The sequence below is a fragment of the Sinohyriopsis cumingii genome, chromosome 3, assembly GCF_028554795.1.
Source record: "Sinohyriopsis cumingii isolate HCF-2022 chromosome 3, ASM2855479v2, whole genome shotgun sequence".
NCBI classification, from domain to species: Eukaryota; Metazoa; Mollusca; class Bivalvia; order Unionida; family Unionidae; genus Sinohyriopsis; species Sinohyriopsis cumingii.
Genome location: NC_142963.1, coordinates 118,362,565 through 118,381,675, shown reverse-complemented (window position 1 = coordinate 118,381,675; position 19,111 = coordinate 118,362,565). Strand labels below are relative to the sequence as shown.

Genomic DNA, 19,111 nt, shown 5'->3' with positions numbered 1-19,111 from the left:
CCTCTCGATCTTCCATCTTTCTCAGTGAGTCTCTCAATGTCAAGCCTATCCACTCTCGAATGTTATCTTCCCACCTCTTTCTTTGCCTGCCTCTCTTTGTTCTTCCTTGTACAATACCTTGCAGGATTGTCTTGGCAAGTGCTGATGATAGTGAGACATATCCATACCACTGCAGTTTACGTTTTTCACTGTGATTATGAGCTCTTCGTGAGGCCCAATGGCTTTTTTATCCTTTGCCGTATTTCTTCATTGGTGACACGGTCTTTGTATGTGAAGCCGATGATCTTTCAATATATATGTGATCAGTTTTGGCTTTTCACTTAAATAGTGATACTGAGTATTTTTACAGAAACCCTGGACATATAACATGCAGCGTCTAGATGACGACTCCAATCTATCTTCTGTCCGACAGCTCTGTCGGATGATCAAGGAGTCACCACGCATGGACCGCCCCTCCCAGTCTGCCGAAGCATGTGCTCATGTGTAGTTCACCATTACATAATTGATCATTTCATCGGAACTACTGTTCAAGATTATTATCATAATAGCCAAGTTCGTATATGAATCAGTGTCCGACAAGACGAATCTTACAGAACTGTAAGAACTAAAACATTTTCTCATCCCTTAATGTATTCAACAGCTAAAAGAGCTAAATTCTTCTGTACAGTTATATAATGACTAACTTAAAAACAGACTAAAGTGTATCTAATAAAATCATGTTATATGAAATTGGTCTGACTGTCTATAGCATTTAGAATAAAACTTGATTATCCAATGTATCAAACAATTCTCATATAAAAGAATGCAATTGTTGTTTTTCTCCATGTATCTCTACAACTGAAGATTTTGCTTCCGTAAAATGGACAGTTTCCTGATAAAACTTCTGCTGTGATGTGTGTGTGTATGTGTGTGATATCAATTGAAAGGAATTATATCTTCAATTTCCCATCAGATCTAAGATGTTTATAAGGCCATGGTTTGAATATGTTGATACGTTTATTCTTGGCTCGAACGCACTTCTCACGCTCTTTGCACAGGTAGATAATTTAGTCACCAATCAATCTATCTTCGTCTGTCCGTCTAAATCGACCAATCTTCATTTTTCATTTTTCTTCCTGTCATTTATCCGTACCTGTCTGAACATATGCCTGTCTATTAATCCATCTTATTACCTATCAACACGTCCCTCCATTCTACAAGCCTTATGTCCGTCGGTCAGTTAATTCTTTTTATCTATCAACTGATCACTCCTTCCTTCCATTTACTTATAAATGGTTGATACCATTCAAAAGAAAGGCGACGGTGAATTATTTGCCATTGCTTCTGAAGATGCTGTCGGTTTTAATATACATGTCAATACATATGATAAGAGAGTTAAGGAAGTGAATAGACCTCGGACAAAAGGATAATTGTCAAGCATGTGTAAGTATGTCACCTAGACAGCTCTTACTTTCCATTTATGTCGTAGCCACTACGTTTAATCTCCCCCCTCCGAATGTTGCATCGTTATTTGTGACCTATGTATCCATGATAACATTTCTTGATCGCCCTGCTCTTCTAACCCATTGCCTACATCAATTGCTACGTCTTTATGTTCTTAAACTTTGTAACAGAAAGAAGCAATACCAACACGTTCAGTAAAATCAACAGATTGTGAATTAAATCGAAAATAATCCTATAGGGTATGTCAAACGTGTTCCGAATGAATTCCAGTATTGAATGTGCTGATGTGCCAATAGTCTTCAATAGGTTGGTGCACCAAACTTATTGATGCATCACAATGATAATAACGACAATTTTTTTTCAATGAATTCACAATGATCTTGTTCTACAGAGAAATCCAATAGCAATTTGTAATTCCTCTAAAAAATGTAATCATATGATTCCCCTCACTTTATATCTGAACAAATGCAGAAGTGGTTCCACAGAATGAGGGGACACTTTGTCAGATCGATTCTTTCAAAAGAATTTCTAAAGGATTATAATAATATCATTTGATATTAAAATCAATCCATCAGTTGGATACTCAAACGATATTGACTTTTGGAAATCATGAACTTCTTCGTTCACTATCTTCCTCAGAGAGAGAGAGAGAGAGAGAGAGAGATGACAAGGGGCACAACCTGCCACTGCCAGTTTTAAGTGACTTAATTTAACTCGCATCTATTTTTTGGTGCGGATCACTAAAACGTAAATAGTAACTTTTAGTTAGGGGAATTCATCAAATTTCTTTCATGAAAAAACTTTTGTTGCGATAGATGTTTTAAAGTCATTGTTTTCTAGCTGCTCATTCACCATTATGGCATTAAATTCTCATGCACAATGTGTTCACTGATAATTGGAAGCATGCAATTAAGTTTTCCAAATGTAGTTATACTGGTCATTGAGTTGAAACTGTCTACGTCATGCATATTAATAAATTGTGCATATATAGTCAGCACGAAAAGCATGAATAACAAAGGAGTTTTGTTAAATGCACACACTCATAAAGTGACTCAAAAACAACTCAGCTACATATACATCTAACTTTCTGCCTACCTACCTACTTACCTACCTGCCGATGCAGTGTCTCTGTCTTATATATATATATATATATATATATATATATATATATATATATATATATATATATATATATATCATATATTACATATTTATAAGTACAGTATACGCAAGTGATCAAGTGTATATATTGTATTACGTATCACTAGCAAGATTTGTAAGTGCACATGTAGCAAAATAAAGCTAGGTGAGACCGAACATGCAGATAATAATTTACAAATCGAGTGCAGGTTGAAAACTGACTGATCTGAAGGGCAATGCTTGAGACACAAATAGAGTGCAGGTTGAAAAATGACTGATCTGTAGGGCAATGCTTGAGACACATTTCACAATTCGAGTGCAAGTTGAAAATTGACTGATCTGTAGGGCAATGCTTGAGACACAAATCGAATGCAAGTTGAAAATTGACTGATCTGTAGATCAATGCTTGAGACAGATTTCATAAATTGAGTGGAAGTTGAAAATTGACTAATCTGTAGGGCAATGTTTGAGAAACATTTCATAAATCGAATGCAAGTTGACAATTGACTGATATGTAGAGCAATGCCTGAGACACAAATCCAATGTAAGTTGAAAATTGACTGATCTGTAGAGCAATGCTTGAGACACAAATCGAATGCAAGTTGAAAATTGACTGATCTATAGTGCAATGCTTGAGACAGATTGTTTAGATGCAATTACTATTCTATTAAAAACACCTTGCAAATACCTATCAGTATTGATTAAAGATTATATTCAGTCCTTAATTTATAATTGATTTGTTATTGTCGTTTAATGCATCATCATCATCATCAATGGGTGATCGGGTTCATTGTTTTTTTTTGCCTGCTTATTCGAATTAAAATGGAAATCGAGGGAATTTTCTTTTGCAAGGCCATTAAAATTATTATTATTATTATTATCCATTATACAGATGAGGCTTAACTTAAAACGCTGTTAAATTGCAAGATATATTCCGACTAAAACGAGTTCATTGAAGGACATTTATACCTAGGAACCCCTTGTACCTGTAATTAAAACATAATAAGACCTGTGTGAGTTCTCAGCACAGAAGTGTTCTTAAGACATTGTCGATAATCAGTCAATGATTATATTATTGACAAAAGTAAATAAAGACTTGCACACGAATGTAGTCAACACCATTTTGCCCTCAAGTTACCTGTAATTGATATAGAACGATAATATAGTTGTCGATTTCTGGAAAAGGGAGTGCGTGTGCTTTACGATACTTACAGGTTAAAACTCCAGACTATAACTTACCTCCTACAATGTCATTGTACACGTTCGATATTTTGTAGTATGCTTTTGCATTATAAACGATAGTAAAAAATCTCAATGATCCGACAAGAAGTACTTAGATTTTGCATCCATTATTATCCCATGCCTCCAGGTACCAGCAGTGATCATTAGTTAAGGGTATTTTGACTTGATGTGAACAAATACACCAGATTCATGATGTGTTAAAACTGAATATAACGCCCAAAAGATATAATATTGATTTTCTCGGACTTCATGCCTTTTTGTCTGAAATGAATATTCGCGTCAGATATTTCGCTGCTAATTTTGTAAAAAAAGACAATAAAATATTTGGGAAATATTTAATTTTTTTATTGATTTATCAAGTCATACACACACACTACCCCCCATATATATATATATATATATATATATATATATATATATATATATATATATATATATATATATATATTACTTTTTTTTTCTTTGCCAGAGATACTCTTTTTGCTGGGATGGATTGAACTGTATTCATAATTTTATTTTTAAAGATATTATGTTCAACATCCATGCATAACAAAGACATATAACATTTAGACAGTATGAAAGCGTTCGAATTAGGAAGTAAGTATGCATTGGATATATAAATTTTACCTCCTTATGTCTGCAACATACAGTAGAGAGAAAAATGACAGACAGGCAAAGGAAGATACGGAACTAGATGCCACGGTATTTGCATTTCTATATTGTTAATCTTGTAAATTAGTGGACAAATATTAATACAAATTTGTTAACTTGATCCGCTCCCTGAATGTGTAAAAGATTATGTATTAGATATATCTCTCTATCTATATGGTTGTTACAAACATTCGATCCTGAGGCATGTGTGTGTGTGTGTGTGTGTGTGTGTGTGTGACCACCCCAATGTTGAGTTCGTAAAGCATTTTACAATAGCATAGTACTTACATCAACAGTGTTTGTCACAACACTATCAGCTTCGTATAATGCTAAGCTCACTATTGTTTATATAAACGCTGAAGGTCAAGTTTATAATATGCAATTTCATATTGAAATAAATGTTATTACATGTTCATTTTCGTCTCCATTAGCTTTATATTGTCAAAATTGTGCAGTACGGTATGATATTGAACACGTTCATATTACACGCACATACAAGATACGTGTGCCCAAGTGTATTAAGAACTACTTTATAAACAAATCATGTACACTCATGAGGTAGCAGCTTTAGGTTTGAGTTGATTAACTTTGTTTCTGAATGATCTAAAGCAGCTGTTTCGTGGACTGCCACATACCAGCTGCTTTACAATATTCCGCGTTAACTTGTTTAATACAATGATTCGGATTTAGGCTATCGATAGAAGCCATACATGTCATAACATTAACACTGCTGGGGTTCCTACCAAGAGCATGCAAGTGACAAGGCATAAACGTGTCTTCTTTAGCTCGCAATAAGAATGGCAAAAAATATAATTACAGTTTTACATCCTGAATTTCCTCAAAATGTACCATCTTAGTTCTGCAAATCCGAATTACATCAGCCATGTCATGGGTTCTAAAGTTTGATTACGCATTTCGAAATTGTACTGTAATTTCGACTATATTCCAAGTACAATAACATCCTCCTTACTGCACTCAAAATGAAATGAACCTTATATTCCATAGCGTCTTTTTGGTCTTTTTGGTATTTACAATTGAAGGGATCATATTTTTCACGCACGATTCCAAACAGTCAATGGCAGAAAATCAATCAGATAATTCATGTAGAATTGACACAGATAAATCCAGTTCATATTCACAAAATTTAGTGAAATTGAAAAAAAAAATACCAAATTCCTTTGATTAAAGACCAAAAAAAAAAGTTGCTGCAATGCGCATTAATTCACAATATGACTTTAAATTTCAATTTTAAGTAGGCCAAAATGACAATTTCTTTCGAAAGTGATCACGAGCGCGCGACTACATTCAAATTTCGCTTTGCGGAGTTATGTGCACATTAATATTGTTGTTGTGTAATGATGAATCTACCCTTGTTAATTAGTTTTGTAATACAGCATAAATTCAGTGTAGTGTATTGTTGTTTATATAATTAAGCCTTAGGTAGAAGAAAATGAGTATAAAATGAATTGCTAACTGCATTTGCATGGGAAAATATGAACTCGTTTTTTTCGGATGGATATGCTGCATTCCCAAAGTCGTGCAGTATCCATCCGAAAAACTCGTTAATATTTTTCCATACAAATGCAGTAACCTATAAATATTATTCCTATACACAATACAGCTGAATTTGTTAGACTGATTGTAACACATCAAAACATAGTAGCGAAATCGCTCAATGTAAAATTTATTTTAATGTTTAATTTTCTCCCATTATTAATGGATGTAAATGTCTTTAAAGGCTTTAGTTTTAAGGTCTTGTTTTTAGCAGTGGCAAAGGCGTGCGGCATCCCTGACAGTGACTACGAGTAACAAAATCACAAATATGTCACCACACACACACACACACACACACACACAAACACACACACACAAACAGAGAGAGAGATAGAGACAGATCAAACAAAATAACCTGGTCATTGTAGGATTATAACGAAAACCAACGTTGGTAACAAAAATACAATGTTTATTTATTAATGATTCAGTGGAAAAGATTCGTGCACATACAAGATCCAAATGTTGGACAATAATATGCACGAACCTGATAATGTAATGTAATGTAAGAAAAGACCATTACACAGTACCGAGATTTACATTTTTACGATTCAAAGTGATTTCACGCAATGAAATCAAACGATTCAAGTAGACGTCGACAGTTTTTACACAAATAATAATAAATGATATGGTTCAATGAGATATGATATGCTTTACTTAAATAGTAAAATGTTCCGTTTCAATAAAACAGTGAAATGTATGAAATATGATTTGCGAATTTTCATTCAAATCATGAAATGCGAAATATCTCCTAAGCCCTAACGCTTTGTCGGGAGGTTGAGGAGCCACCACCAATGGTCTGCCCCTCGTTATGGACTGTAAACTTGAGCTGAATCTTATATACAAATTTTATTATCGGTACAACGATACAAAGCGACAAGCAGGATCAGAAGCGAACCCGTGTATGACAATACTCTTATAGTACTAAACGTCCCATAATAAATGCAACGTTATTGCAAATATAAATCGTTATGTTAAATCACATACAAGTAAATTAGGAAAAAGGCTATAACATTGCAGTATACAAAGCAAGCCAGAGTTACCAAAAGTACAAAATAAAATTGGTAGTATAATAATTATATTCTATAATACAAATAGGAAACTAATATATATTTACATACCTCTACATCTGGAGATCGCGTGTCGTTAAAGTAGACTGCTCACTGACAAGACTTCTCGTAATATGACCTTTTGCTCTACGGAGAGGTAACTTATACCCCGATTTTGTAGCCCTACATCGATCTGTGCTCTTGATGAATATCGTTTTTCCCAACGCATGCATTCGCTGGTGCAACATGGTATAAACCGAACTCACTGTTTCGACATAATATGGATATACATAAATCACCATCGGGCAACACTGTACACACTAAAAACGAAATCTGAGTACATGTATTTAACATAAATAAAACGATAGGTTTATATAATTCCGTGACAAAACACACGCACACACACACAGACCCGGTTGCACCCTATCGTCTTTAAGCAGAAATAATACCGTATATCATTCACTATCTCCAGTAGGTAAAGGCATTCTTGTCGTCAGCTTCATTGATGTCCTTTGTAAGAATCTTTCAGGTGCCCTATTACATTGTATCGACCTATCTCTCATACAAAAGAGTAGCTCACACAAAAGTTTTTCTTAGACGTGCGAGATTTTGCAAAGGATATATTCGTGAACACACATAAGAAATAACGTAAGGCTTTCTTCCGCTTGAAACGTACGAAAATATTATGCGTAAAAATACGTTGCTTCTTGAAACCGGTCCCAGGTCTGTAGACAGCTCCATGTCTGGTCCAACAACTACACGAAGCATAATGCATAATACTTCAATGACAATTAATTCTTATTGCAATGGAATGCGAATATAACGAGAACGAACTCAAGACTACCACCGACACCATGTTCTAAAAGCCTGTTCTGTCAGGTATTATTAACCATTCAGTGCATGCTCCATTTTAGTGAGACGAAAATCTGGCGGAAGGCATAAATCCAATTAAAAGTCGTACCCTACATCCAGTTAAAACAGAGGTGGGCAAACTTTCCAGTGCAAGTGCCGCATACACAAATTTACACCTTGTCGCGGCCGCATAGTTCATTAAGTAAAATAATTAATATTTGAAATAGCAAAAACAAAAGGTTTTTCTAAATAACATCTAATTAATTTTCAGTTGTTAATATGTTGTTAATATTTGAAAACTTAAACTTAAACTTCAAAAGAAGTACATTTATTTGATAAACAGAGTAACATAAACAGAGTCAGTGCGAATGATGACTTGTTCCTAGGCCGCATGAAAGCCCTTGGCGGGCCGCATGCGGCCCGCGCACCGTAGATTACCCACCCCTGAGTTAAAAGGAACACCATACATCCAATTTAAAGGAGTCCCATGCATCCAATTAAAAGTCATACCATACATCCAATTAAAAGGCACCACATGCATCCAATTAAACGGCATTCCATAGATCCAATAAAAAGATGCATCAGAGTATCTTGTTCCTGACCCATCTTAATGTAGGAAGTGCTGAACAGTCAAAACATTTGATTCTTTGAATTTGTTTTTGCTACATATAAATAATGAAGTACCACGAGATCCATCAAAAGAAATGTTTGGTTGATTGCAAGTGCCGGATTCCATTTGGCGTTTTCATTAAATGCCATACATTTCATTTGAATTTGCGTTTAAAGGATATGAATAATACAGGAGGATAGTTCTCGTAAGGTCCATTTAAGTTATTACTTCTTGATCAACTTCCTTCTAAAATGACACTAAATATACTAGATATTGTTGTCTACTATACAAAGCTAACCATCAGTAAACCTGTGGAAATTCCACAGATCGTGCCATTCACATTGCACAGTTTGGTTGACTGTTCCTAAATTTTATATCATTTTTATTTTTAGCAGGGCATTGTCTTTACTTATTACGTTTTTCTAAGGTACCATTTTTTGTCGTTTAACGTTCGTGTTTTGGGTGTATTTCTTTTTCCTTCTGGATGTTTTGAAAATACAAATTCTAATATTGCGCATGTATAAACTTGTTATTTTTTTTTAATGCTGTGTTTGTTCTACATCTGTCACGTTCCAGAAGTTATCTTTCGAACACTCAGTGCGTTCGCGTGCGTTAATTACCGTTATCTAAGTACTGTGCTTCCGTCGCCGCTGAAGGCGAGGTGTGTCACCTCGTCTCTGTAAAAGAGATGTAGACTTCATTCTTTGCTCAACTATTGTCATCTGTATTTTTTTTTTTATTAATGACTATCATCGTATGCCTCTATTACCTTTGGTAAATAGTCAGTTCAGTTTCTGGTTTTTATTTGAATGAAAAATGTGTACATATTTAGCCTTTAGGGTTATGACATGCGTATGAACATTTTTGCTTTGCCTGCCTATTTTGAAAGCGTTCCGGCGTTAACGTTCCAGCAAGTCCTTAATTTCTTTATCCTTAACTTCTTTTCCTCATCTAATTGTATTTTGACTGCATCCGAATTATACTAAACCTTCATTTATTTATTGACCATACATCCAAATAGGTTGCCAATTTGCATGTGGGATTAGAGTGTTCTCAAATATAAACATAGGATCTAGATTCTTTAGAAATTAAGAAGTGGCATATCAATGCAATGGCATCTTTAAAAGAAATGGGGATCATTTAAAATTTGTAGGAGATATCGCACTTTCATGTACGTAGCCAGTACAGTTACTGCGTATAATGCCAGTGTTTTGATTAGAACCGACATTAATTTACAAATAATACACTACTCAAAGTAGTATGCAATAAGTACATAAGCACCCATACACATACAATTACAATGATTGACAGGCAATCATATATATATATATATATATATTTGTTTTAAAAGAAAGAGATCGATAAATAGACAGACATGCATACATATATTATCATATGTTTCATCCTTGTAAACAGTCTTGATTGCACTTCACAAATTCAGAAAATATCGATGTTAAGTAACGAACCAACAAAGCAAGACTCGTAAATTAAATATGTTTATTAGCGTACGTATTTTACCTGTGACACCATAATTCAAAATAAACCGGATATCAATAAAATATCATGTAAAACAATTTATCACAAAAGGCACACAACGACTAGGCATTTGATACAAAACCCCTATACGGGATTTGCTCTTTTTTATGCGTTCTGATATCTCTCTCTTTCTCTCTCTTTCTCTCTCTCTCTCTCTCTCTCAACAAGAGATCAATTTGCCCAAACTGCTTGAAAAAGAAAACGCAGGTTTGTGCAAGTGATAGACCATGTATGCGAAATAGTATGTTACCAAACGTATGTCGAAGACAAAAGTAAATGCAGCATAATACAAACGTACATACACAAGTTTAGTATTGTCCATCTGAACGCCATGGATATGCTGGCTGCACAAACAAGCCCTTTTCTACATCCAATGTTATTTGTTAGAAAAGCATCATAAGGGCGAATCTCTACGAGCTGGTGAACAAGTCAACGAATTTGTGGTAGGAAAATTACCGTTACAAAATACTTAAATGGAACTATGCATTTCGCATATCTAAATCTATATGTATGGGCAAGTAATGTGAGGGATGAGTGGATTTTCTCTTCATTCATCCCTCCCTTCATAAGATGTTTTTCCAGTAATTGTCCTGACGCCTAAATTTAGTCAATGAAGCTTTCACACCGGAGAGACTTGATTATGTCTGTCAAATACCCTAACTCCAGAATTCTCTTTTTTCCTTCTTGCCTTTGGAAACCATGTAGACTCTCGTGTTGACCAAACGTTTCCAGCACTAGGACTTCTTCCTTCTTTAGCTGAAGATGTTCTTCCGACGTTAACATATCTAAAGGTAGTGCTATCTTGTGGAATGCTACCATCTGTGCAGCTCTGCAAAATCCCATTATCATCATGGAAAATTCCTATATTGCCACCGGATGAACTACCTTCTGAGATCGGTATGGAGATCCCTGTGGACGCATTTGACGTACCAGATATGGACCCGGCCTCCGAACCAATACCTGATGAGCCGGTGGATACATTCGAAGGCGAGCCTATTAATAAAGTATCGGTGAGTGTACCGGTAGATGGAATTATTTTTGTCCCCGCCCTCGATCTTGGAATTACGAGTCCATATGGGGTAACTTTTGGCGTGGTCGTCTCCTAAAATTACACAAATGAGTAAAAGTATAAATTTCAAGGACATGTATAATCCATTTGATTCCTATACAAAAACTTAATTAATTTAAAAGGTATGAGTAGAATGTAATTGATTTTTTTGTGATCTGTGTTTGCATTAACTGATGGTACCTTCTGTCTACATTGGTCAGATCCACGTTTGAGCATATCAAATTCTTTTCAATGATCCATATGCGATAATCTAACAGAGGAGGAAAAATTTCCTCAAACATGAAACAAAGGTTTATTTATCTAAGAGAAATTAAATGCAAAACGGACGTGTTTCCTTGGCACCAAGTCAATGAAGAAAGTTTCAAAACAATCTCGTAGATCTACGGTATAATGCAGGTAAGCTAATATCTTAAAAAGGCCAATTTTCCTTCATCAGAATTGTTTACGGTAAAAAGTATAAACTTCATATCTTGTATCAATGATAATGTGTCTTTTATCAGAATATACAAAACTCAATCCTGCAAACCGATAGTTTCTGGCTGTAATATCTTTTGGTTTGGTATGTTTTTTTTCGAACATCAACACATGAAGGTAATTTAGCTTTAACGCAGTTGGAGCAAACTGACTTGCCCAAAAATACACTACGGTATCCGACCAGACTGATTATTTGGTACAATTTGAATCTGTACCTTATCGGCCCCAAGAACTAAAGTACCAAGTCACCGCATATCTTTGTAATAGGAAAACTCTGAGAGTCTGAGAGTCCGAGTGTCTGAGAGTCTCAATAAGTGAGAATGTGATCATCTTATCATCAATACAGAGGACCAGATTTTACCGTGCATTGATTATGATCTTTATCATTGCCCTCGTCAGAAGAATAATCGCCGTCATTATTCTCTTCATCTGTAGGTGGCAAGTCGTCATCGCTGTAATACTCGACGTCTGAGTCCCAGTCATTGTGAACATGGTCGTCAAAGCTTCTTGTAACCTTGTTTGATTTCTTGCCAGACTGTTGACCATCAAGATCTTCTAGGTGTAGGTTCTCTCGTTTTGGTCTTTCCACTGTTCCCTTGTGATCTGATAAAAGAATATACTTTTCTGTGATAATAACAACAACATAGTTTCAGAATAAAGTTTCTGAACTTATAAAATTGAACAAAATACATAAATTAGACTCCAAATCTAATGTAATTTTTGTAATTTTAGATTTAGGACATTTTAATCACATGTTCAAGGGCTATTCTCAATCAAATACTTGAACGTTTTATGATGTAGAAGCCAGAATTCAGTATGGTTCTCAGTAACAGATTGTATTTTTGTATGACATTAAACAAATCAAACATATTTCCATATTTACTCATGTCATCCGTAGCCGTAAAAAAAAAACTTCGGGAGAGTGGAATAGAAAGTTCATGGTTTCCTTCCAATATAGCGCAAAATTATATCATATAAAAAGGTGTGTCCAAATATAATAATTAATAGTATCATATTAAATATACTTTTATGCCAGTTTGAAGTTCTTTTGTAATCTAACTGGATAATTTTCTGTGAATCGTCACCTCAGAGCAAAACTAAGTCAGCGCTAAGGATTGGTGAACATTAAAAGACTCAATTTGAAGCAAACATGTGATAAATATGAAATACTTTATTTCACAGTGCAATTGATAAATTGAAAGATATTATTTAACATTGCAATTAATAACACAGCATGAGATGCATTGCTGGGTATATTCATTCATACAGCTGCGTAAGTCTTGAATATATAACCCATTTTGTTTGGATGGATGATTCTTTTATTCTAGACATGAAAACATCAATAAAGCACATTGTGGTTTGGTGGAAATGTTAATGTTCGTCAGAGCTTTGTTTTGCTTTGTTTCATCGTTTCGTTGCTTGTACAGACAATACGCATCTTTGTGTAATTTAAATAATGTTTGTTTGTTTGCTTCCGAATCGACTCTCTCGAGATATTCATACACATGCTAAGCAGTATCACAACACTAACCATTTTCATCCTTTCTTTGATCCCACCGAGCATCAATGCTAAAAAATGCTGCTGCAGTTAAAGGTGCTTTCCAATTGACAATCCAGACGGCAATGGCGATAATAATGCTTAGGATTCCTGTAAAAAAAATGAATGCTTGATAATTTCTTATACTTCTCAGTTATCTTGAAAATCTAGCTGATTTAAAATAAGAGTGACGCGAATACAGTTGGTATTTTCAGTCAGCCGTACTGTTGATTGATTAATTGATTGGTCGATCTATGTAGTGATTGAATTAATTTATTTCACACTTGATGTACATATATTTGCTTGACGTTTAGTGTGGATCAAATAGATACATTAAATTTAAAATAGTATCTATCCATGTCATACTTAAATATAAACCTTACTAATCCAAATGAAAGTTCTACACAGAATACAAAAACGAAGCAACGAACATCTTCTTCCTGTAAGAAGGAATACCTTGTCCATTATGCTGTGGCAAAGGGTTTTTTCCATACAAGGTATATGTCGACAACTCAAGCGCATTATCATCGATAGCTTGTAGCACCAAGAACAAAAATATATGTGGATCCCAGATGGCAATAACAAAATTTGGTATCTTTATAATATACATTTCTTTTGTATTCTTTCCGAATCATTACTTGGTAACTCGTCATGTATGGATAATAATGATAAGAATAATATGAACTAGACAAATAAGTTTAAACGGTAGCCAAAATAGTTCAGATCCGGGTTGAAACACTCGCTACATGGTCCGGACAACGTTGCGATACCACATACTGCGAATGATTTGAGTGAAGGTTATGTGGAATATAATACCTGAAGCCATACATATCCAGAAGGATCCTCCATAGGAAAACTTCAGGATGTCTTTATCTGTGAATGGAATCATCAGCTCAAAAGGATTTCGAACGTTTGACCAGACAAGTGTGGCTCCTATCATGCACGTTCCACACAGTCCCAGAACATATGCAGCGTAGCGTAGAGTCAAGAAGAACAGTATGTTGGCCAGAAGCCACAGAGCGAAAGCTAGCCTGCAATGAGTAATATAGATCCTGTTACATACAATGAGAAGTAAACATATATAGAAAGTGGCCATAGAACGGTACCTACTTCCGGGTTTATAATAAACAAAATCTTAAAAAGCAAATAATACGTAGACAAAGGCGAGGTAATGATATTAACCTTTATTTTTCTTTTAAATAATAATTAAAACACTTTCGAAGGAAACTATATATACATATATATGTGTGTGTGTGTGTGTGTGTGTCTGTCTGTGTGTGTGTGTGTGTTTGTGTGTGTATGTGTGTGTGTGTGCATATAATTTGATCATTGTACCGACGGTTGTATATATGTGTACTGGATGTAGGCCTTAAAGATTTGCAAACGTTTTCATAATTTGTCTTGATGGAAAGGTATTAATATATTGTGCTATCTTACCACAACAGAATTTCTGAATAAAACCCAGCAGTTCTGTAAAATCGTCCCCAACGAACACCCTCTTCATCGAAGACAAAGTATTCAGCGATCCAGAGGATAGGCTGAGGAAGACCGCGGAATTGTGCGGCACGGTATTCCTGATTGATGCGGCTAGCTTTAATGAAAATAATTAATACATAAATAATAATAACAATAATAACACATTCAATAAGAATAATATGAGTAGTAGAAGTAGTTATAGTGGTAGTAGTAACGTGATTTATAAAATCACGAGACTGACCAATGATGAATAATTATCATAATTATCAATGTCGGTCAAAGAAATTAAAATGGAAAAATTGTATTAATTGGTAACCTATGTGGATGAGATTGTACAGACTTAAGTCTCTAAATAACATATTTTCGCTCCATACTAAAGTAAGAATTTTAATTGCTAATTGAATCATTAATATCGAAAACCTTGAAAGAATCAGCAGGTGAAGACGGTGTCTGATTATTCTACTCCAAGACTGATAATTTTACTGTGTCATGTAATGACCTTTAGGAACATGTCTTACCGTACGGTCCATATCCAAAACGACCCTGTGTCCCTTCCCATGAGAAGTGCTCATTGTAGTTGATGGTCTCATTTAATTGATGTTCGGGTTTTCCTATAAGTTAAAAATGGGTTTGTGTTAATTTTTTCTTGAATGTTGCAGATCCCTTACGTAATGAAATCTAGTAAACATGATTTTTCTCGCATCAGCACGTTTGCGGGATTAGACAAAATGCAGCATATTCGCGACACAGTTATGCAGTTCTCTTGTGTTGGTTCTCATTCAATATATTTTAGCCGCCGTTAAATTAAATCACCTTTCCTCAGACATTGTCTCGTCGCTAAATTCGAACTAAAGTAATTCTCGCGAGAATATTTGGCTTGCAATATTTCAACAGTATTATTTAATTCTCGTGTCTCTACCTTTTCCGAGAGACTTCCCCGTTCGAAGTGATCGAAAGTTAGACAGAAGTAAAAGTTTCAATTCAATACTTAATAATTGCTGATAAGGTTTTGGTGCAGACTAGGTATGAAGAGTAGGCATCCGTGCCGGAAATTTGGTGATATTACAATAAGAAATAAAAGCGTAGGAACCTTCGTGTTTGGCTCACACTTATCTTCGTGTAAATCAAAGAACCACAACACTGCAAGAAAGTTGACTTCGGTTGTAACGATACATATAAGCATCGGACCGCTAATTATTTTACAGGCAGAGAACCACTTTATTGGTGGATAAATACAAAACAGAGTATTCAATATTTTAGAGATGCAAAAATTGAAAATTGGCTTGTAAATGGCTTTAATTGTGTCCATTTAACATTTCGTAAACTTTAATCTATGCAACATAGTTGCCAGCAAACTATTGACTTTTTTATATCCTGAATGTAAGTTCCTAATGACAAATTAGCAATATGGACTCTTCATCCGCGCTTTTGCTATCAGGGGCATACCAGGCATCTTCTAATTAGCAGCATGAGGTGCAAGATATGCTGTGAAACATCTGTTTTTCAATGCTTAAAGTTTCTCTTACTCTAATGAATATAAGCATGTTTAGTTTATATCCCAATCTAATGAGGAGATTAATTTTAGTTTTTTATATATATTAATATCAAGTTTTTTGGGAAATCAATAATCGTCATATCCCTGTAATATCTAGTAAATCTACTTCCTGGACGCGGGCGTTATCAGTAGCACAGTGGGTAGCGTAACGAAATGCTGAGGAAACTTTGATAGTTTCACCAGCTAACATTATACAATATTTCTTAAACATTTGTCGTGACAGCGAAATAAAAAAAAAAAAAAATGCTTACTAATATTCTGCGCTTAGGTCGTATTAGAGCGTTTCTAGTGATGACTGTTGGTAGAAAACGTAAAATTTGTACCTTTCAGCGTGATGTTTATTCCTCTCAATCCAATGAAAACACCTACATCTGCCTGTATTCCATCGCTAATACCAGCCTTGTATTTTGTATGAGTTGATATATCAGCCGTATCCCAAGTGAAGCCAAAGTTGGTCACTGAAAATAAAGACTAAATTCAGTAGGCAAAGAAAATATTTATTTAAGAAAAGAGGAACTCTTTTCGCACCTACTAAAATATATAAGAAAGGCCTGTATTAGTGTGTCACTTCTTGCTTCAAGAGAAACGCATACCATTTAAAAGACGACAGGTTTATGTATAGTTTCAGTGCAAGCCGTACAAAATTCCAATATTGAAATGGCGATTTTCGTGCGACGATGATTAGAAAAACATTAAAATATTAACACGTAAAAACAAAATTACACTGTGGAGTAGGAGCTATCCAATCATTTCATTATAACATGATACTGTTTGAAATATTTATATATATATAAAATCTGGAATAAATCGAGATCTCAGACAAGACAAACCGCATAAATAACGAAGAAATAAACCCACATGATAAGAAGACTTCAAATATTCGATGTAAAAAAGCCTGTTGATTCAGCTCATCACCAGAAATAAGCAGTGAAATAACATTCACAATGACACAATACGTCTAACCTTTTCTTTTCAAACACAGAATGGTGATTCAGAAATTTGCTTCCATTAAAATAGGACCAATACATGCATAGTATTGTCGTACGTGATAACAATTTATCGATAACGTTTAAAGGAACAATGGTTTCTTCAGCAGAGTGTAATGATGTATTGTATTATCTGCTAATGACCGTCGCTACAAATGAATACAAAAGTTTGTATGATTTAAATAAAGTCCGGGAGTAAATATTGGTATCTGGCGTTACTCTTAGAAACAATATCTCACCACGTCTGTGAATTTGTCTTAACGTGATAAGGTTTCTCAATGAAATTCACATCCGGGTTACAAGCCAATCCCGATACACGTATTTGGAATTTAATTGATAAGAATATGCACATAATATAGTCATCACGAATGCGTACATAATACAGTCATCACAAATGCGTACATAATACAGTCATCACGAATGCGTACATAATACAGTCATCACGAATGCGTACATAATATAGTCATCACGAATGCGTACATAATACAGTCAACACGAATATTTGTACTGAATACTTACGTAGTATCACTGCTCCGATAAACAAAGTTGTTAGAACTCTGACGATGGTAAATACACTCTGAAAAGGTATATATATATATATATATATATATATATATATATAGAGAGAGAGAGAGAGAGAGAGAGAGAGAGAGAGAGAGAGAGAGGACACTTTATAAAAGTTGTGCGTTACATGAAAACGGAGGAATAACCTTGGGTGAAACCTGCAAAATAATTTGAACGATATGTATACATTTTAAACATATCGAATCAAAATGGGGAATCCATATTAGCAGCGAAAAATATTATTGTTGACATTTATTATCATGGTGAAAAACAGTGGAAAACATTTTCCACAACATTTAAAGAACAGTCTATTTCACAGTAGTTACTTTCAATAACCATTCTCTCTCTCTCTCTCTCTCTCTCTCTCTTAACTCGCTCTCTCTCGCTCTCTCTCTCTCGCTCTCCACGCTGAATAATTGCATACTTAAATGGATAAAATACGATGGATGCATGACAAAGTAACAGTTGTTTGAATGTACTTCAAATAATAATGGAGTAGGGTTAACTTACCTCTTTTCCTCTTATGCCAGGTATGATAACAATGAAAGATACTGCAAGAATGCAAAACGCAAAGATGAGTCCAGATCCCAAGATGTCCGCCTGCCAGGCGGTTTTTATTTCAGGGTACACGGTGGGGCCACCATTCGTGCGGAATGCTGAATATAGATCCGGGGATGAAGACATTCTTGTTGGAAAAATGAATAACAAAATATGTTGCAAGTAAGACCACTGTTGCTACAAAATATCTGAAAAGATCGAAAAAATCAAAGTAAACTTGTTAGAAAATTTGACATCTGAATTTCCTGTATAAACTGATAAATTCATAGGTGTGTGTACATAAATTTCAAGAAGGTTCTAAGTGTACAATTTACAATGAGAGACTAGAAAAAGTAAAAGACTATGCAAAGATTACAGAACTTCTAATCAACAAATAATATGTATGTTTCAAAAGGACCTATACCTGTAGTTGCTCTCTTGCCTATTTCGCTTAATGGTTACTTATCTTGTAATTGCTGTGCTTATATGCACAACTTTCAAACGAGCAAGCATTTTTATTGGTGAGTTATTGAATAATGAGTTAATTTATGAAGTATTTGCACATCGACTTCCTCATGCTATTTATAAACAAGTTTTTCCTTGTATATTCCAAAGACTTCCTGTTTTGCAATTACGCAAGTATACCATTAAATGGTAAAATTTCCAAATAATGTGTCCTAGTTTCCAACTACTTTCCTTTTCATTCAGTTATAGAATCATTGCGGTAGCGTATACCGAAATATGATCTCTTTGGTGATATTTGATTATTCTTAAAAAGACCCTACCTGGTACTTATTAACATAAAGTCTGTCAACAAATATACCTATTTGAGGCTATAA

The 19,111-nt window shown here is 34.7% G+C and overlaps 1 protein-coding gene across 2 annotated transcripts; it reads right to left on the bottom strand.

The window, feature by feature from the left end:
• Positions 1–10,021: 10,021 nt before the first annotated feature.
• LOC149803674 (dual oxidase maturation factor 1-like) lies at positions 10,022–18,802 on the bottom strand. Of its 2 annotated transcripts, XM_089953450.1 has the most exons (10): positions 18,697–18,802; positions 18,246–18,481; positions 17,691–17,748; positions 16,509–16,643; positions 15,149–15,241; positions 14,592–14,745; positions 13,971–14,185; positions 13,149–13,265; positions 11,979–12,220; positions 10,022–11,176 (listed from the first exon to the last, which is right to left on the bottom strand). In XM_089953450.1, exons 2-10 carry the CDS (start codon positions 18,417–18,419, stop codon positions 10,694–10,696), a joined length of 1,671 nt encoding a protein of 556 aa, XP_089809576.1. In that variant the 5' UTR covers positions 18,420–18,481; positions 18,697–18,802; the 3' UTR covers positions 10,022–10,693. The 2 variants fall into 2 exon arrangements, with proteins under 2 accessions (XP_089809576.1, XP_089809577.1); XM_089953451.1 differs by lacking the exon at positions 18,697–18,802 and having other exon boundaries at positions 18,246–18,671.
• Positions 18,803–19,111: the final 309 nt, after the last annotated feature.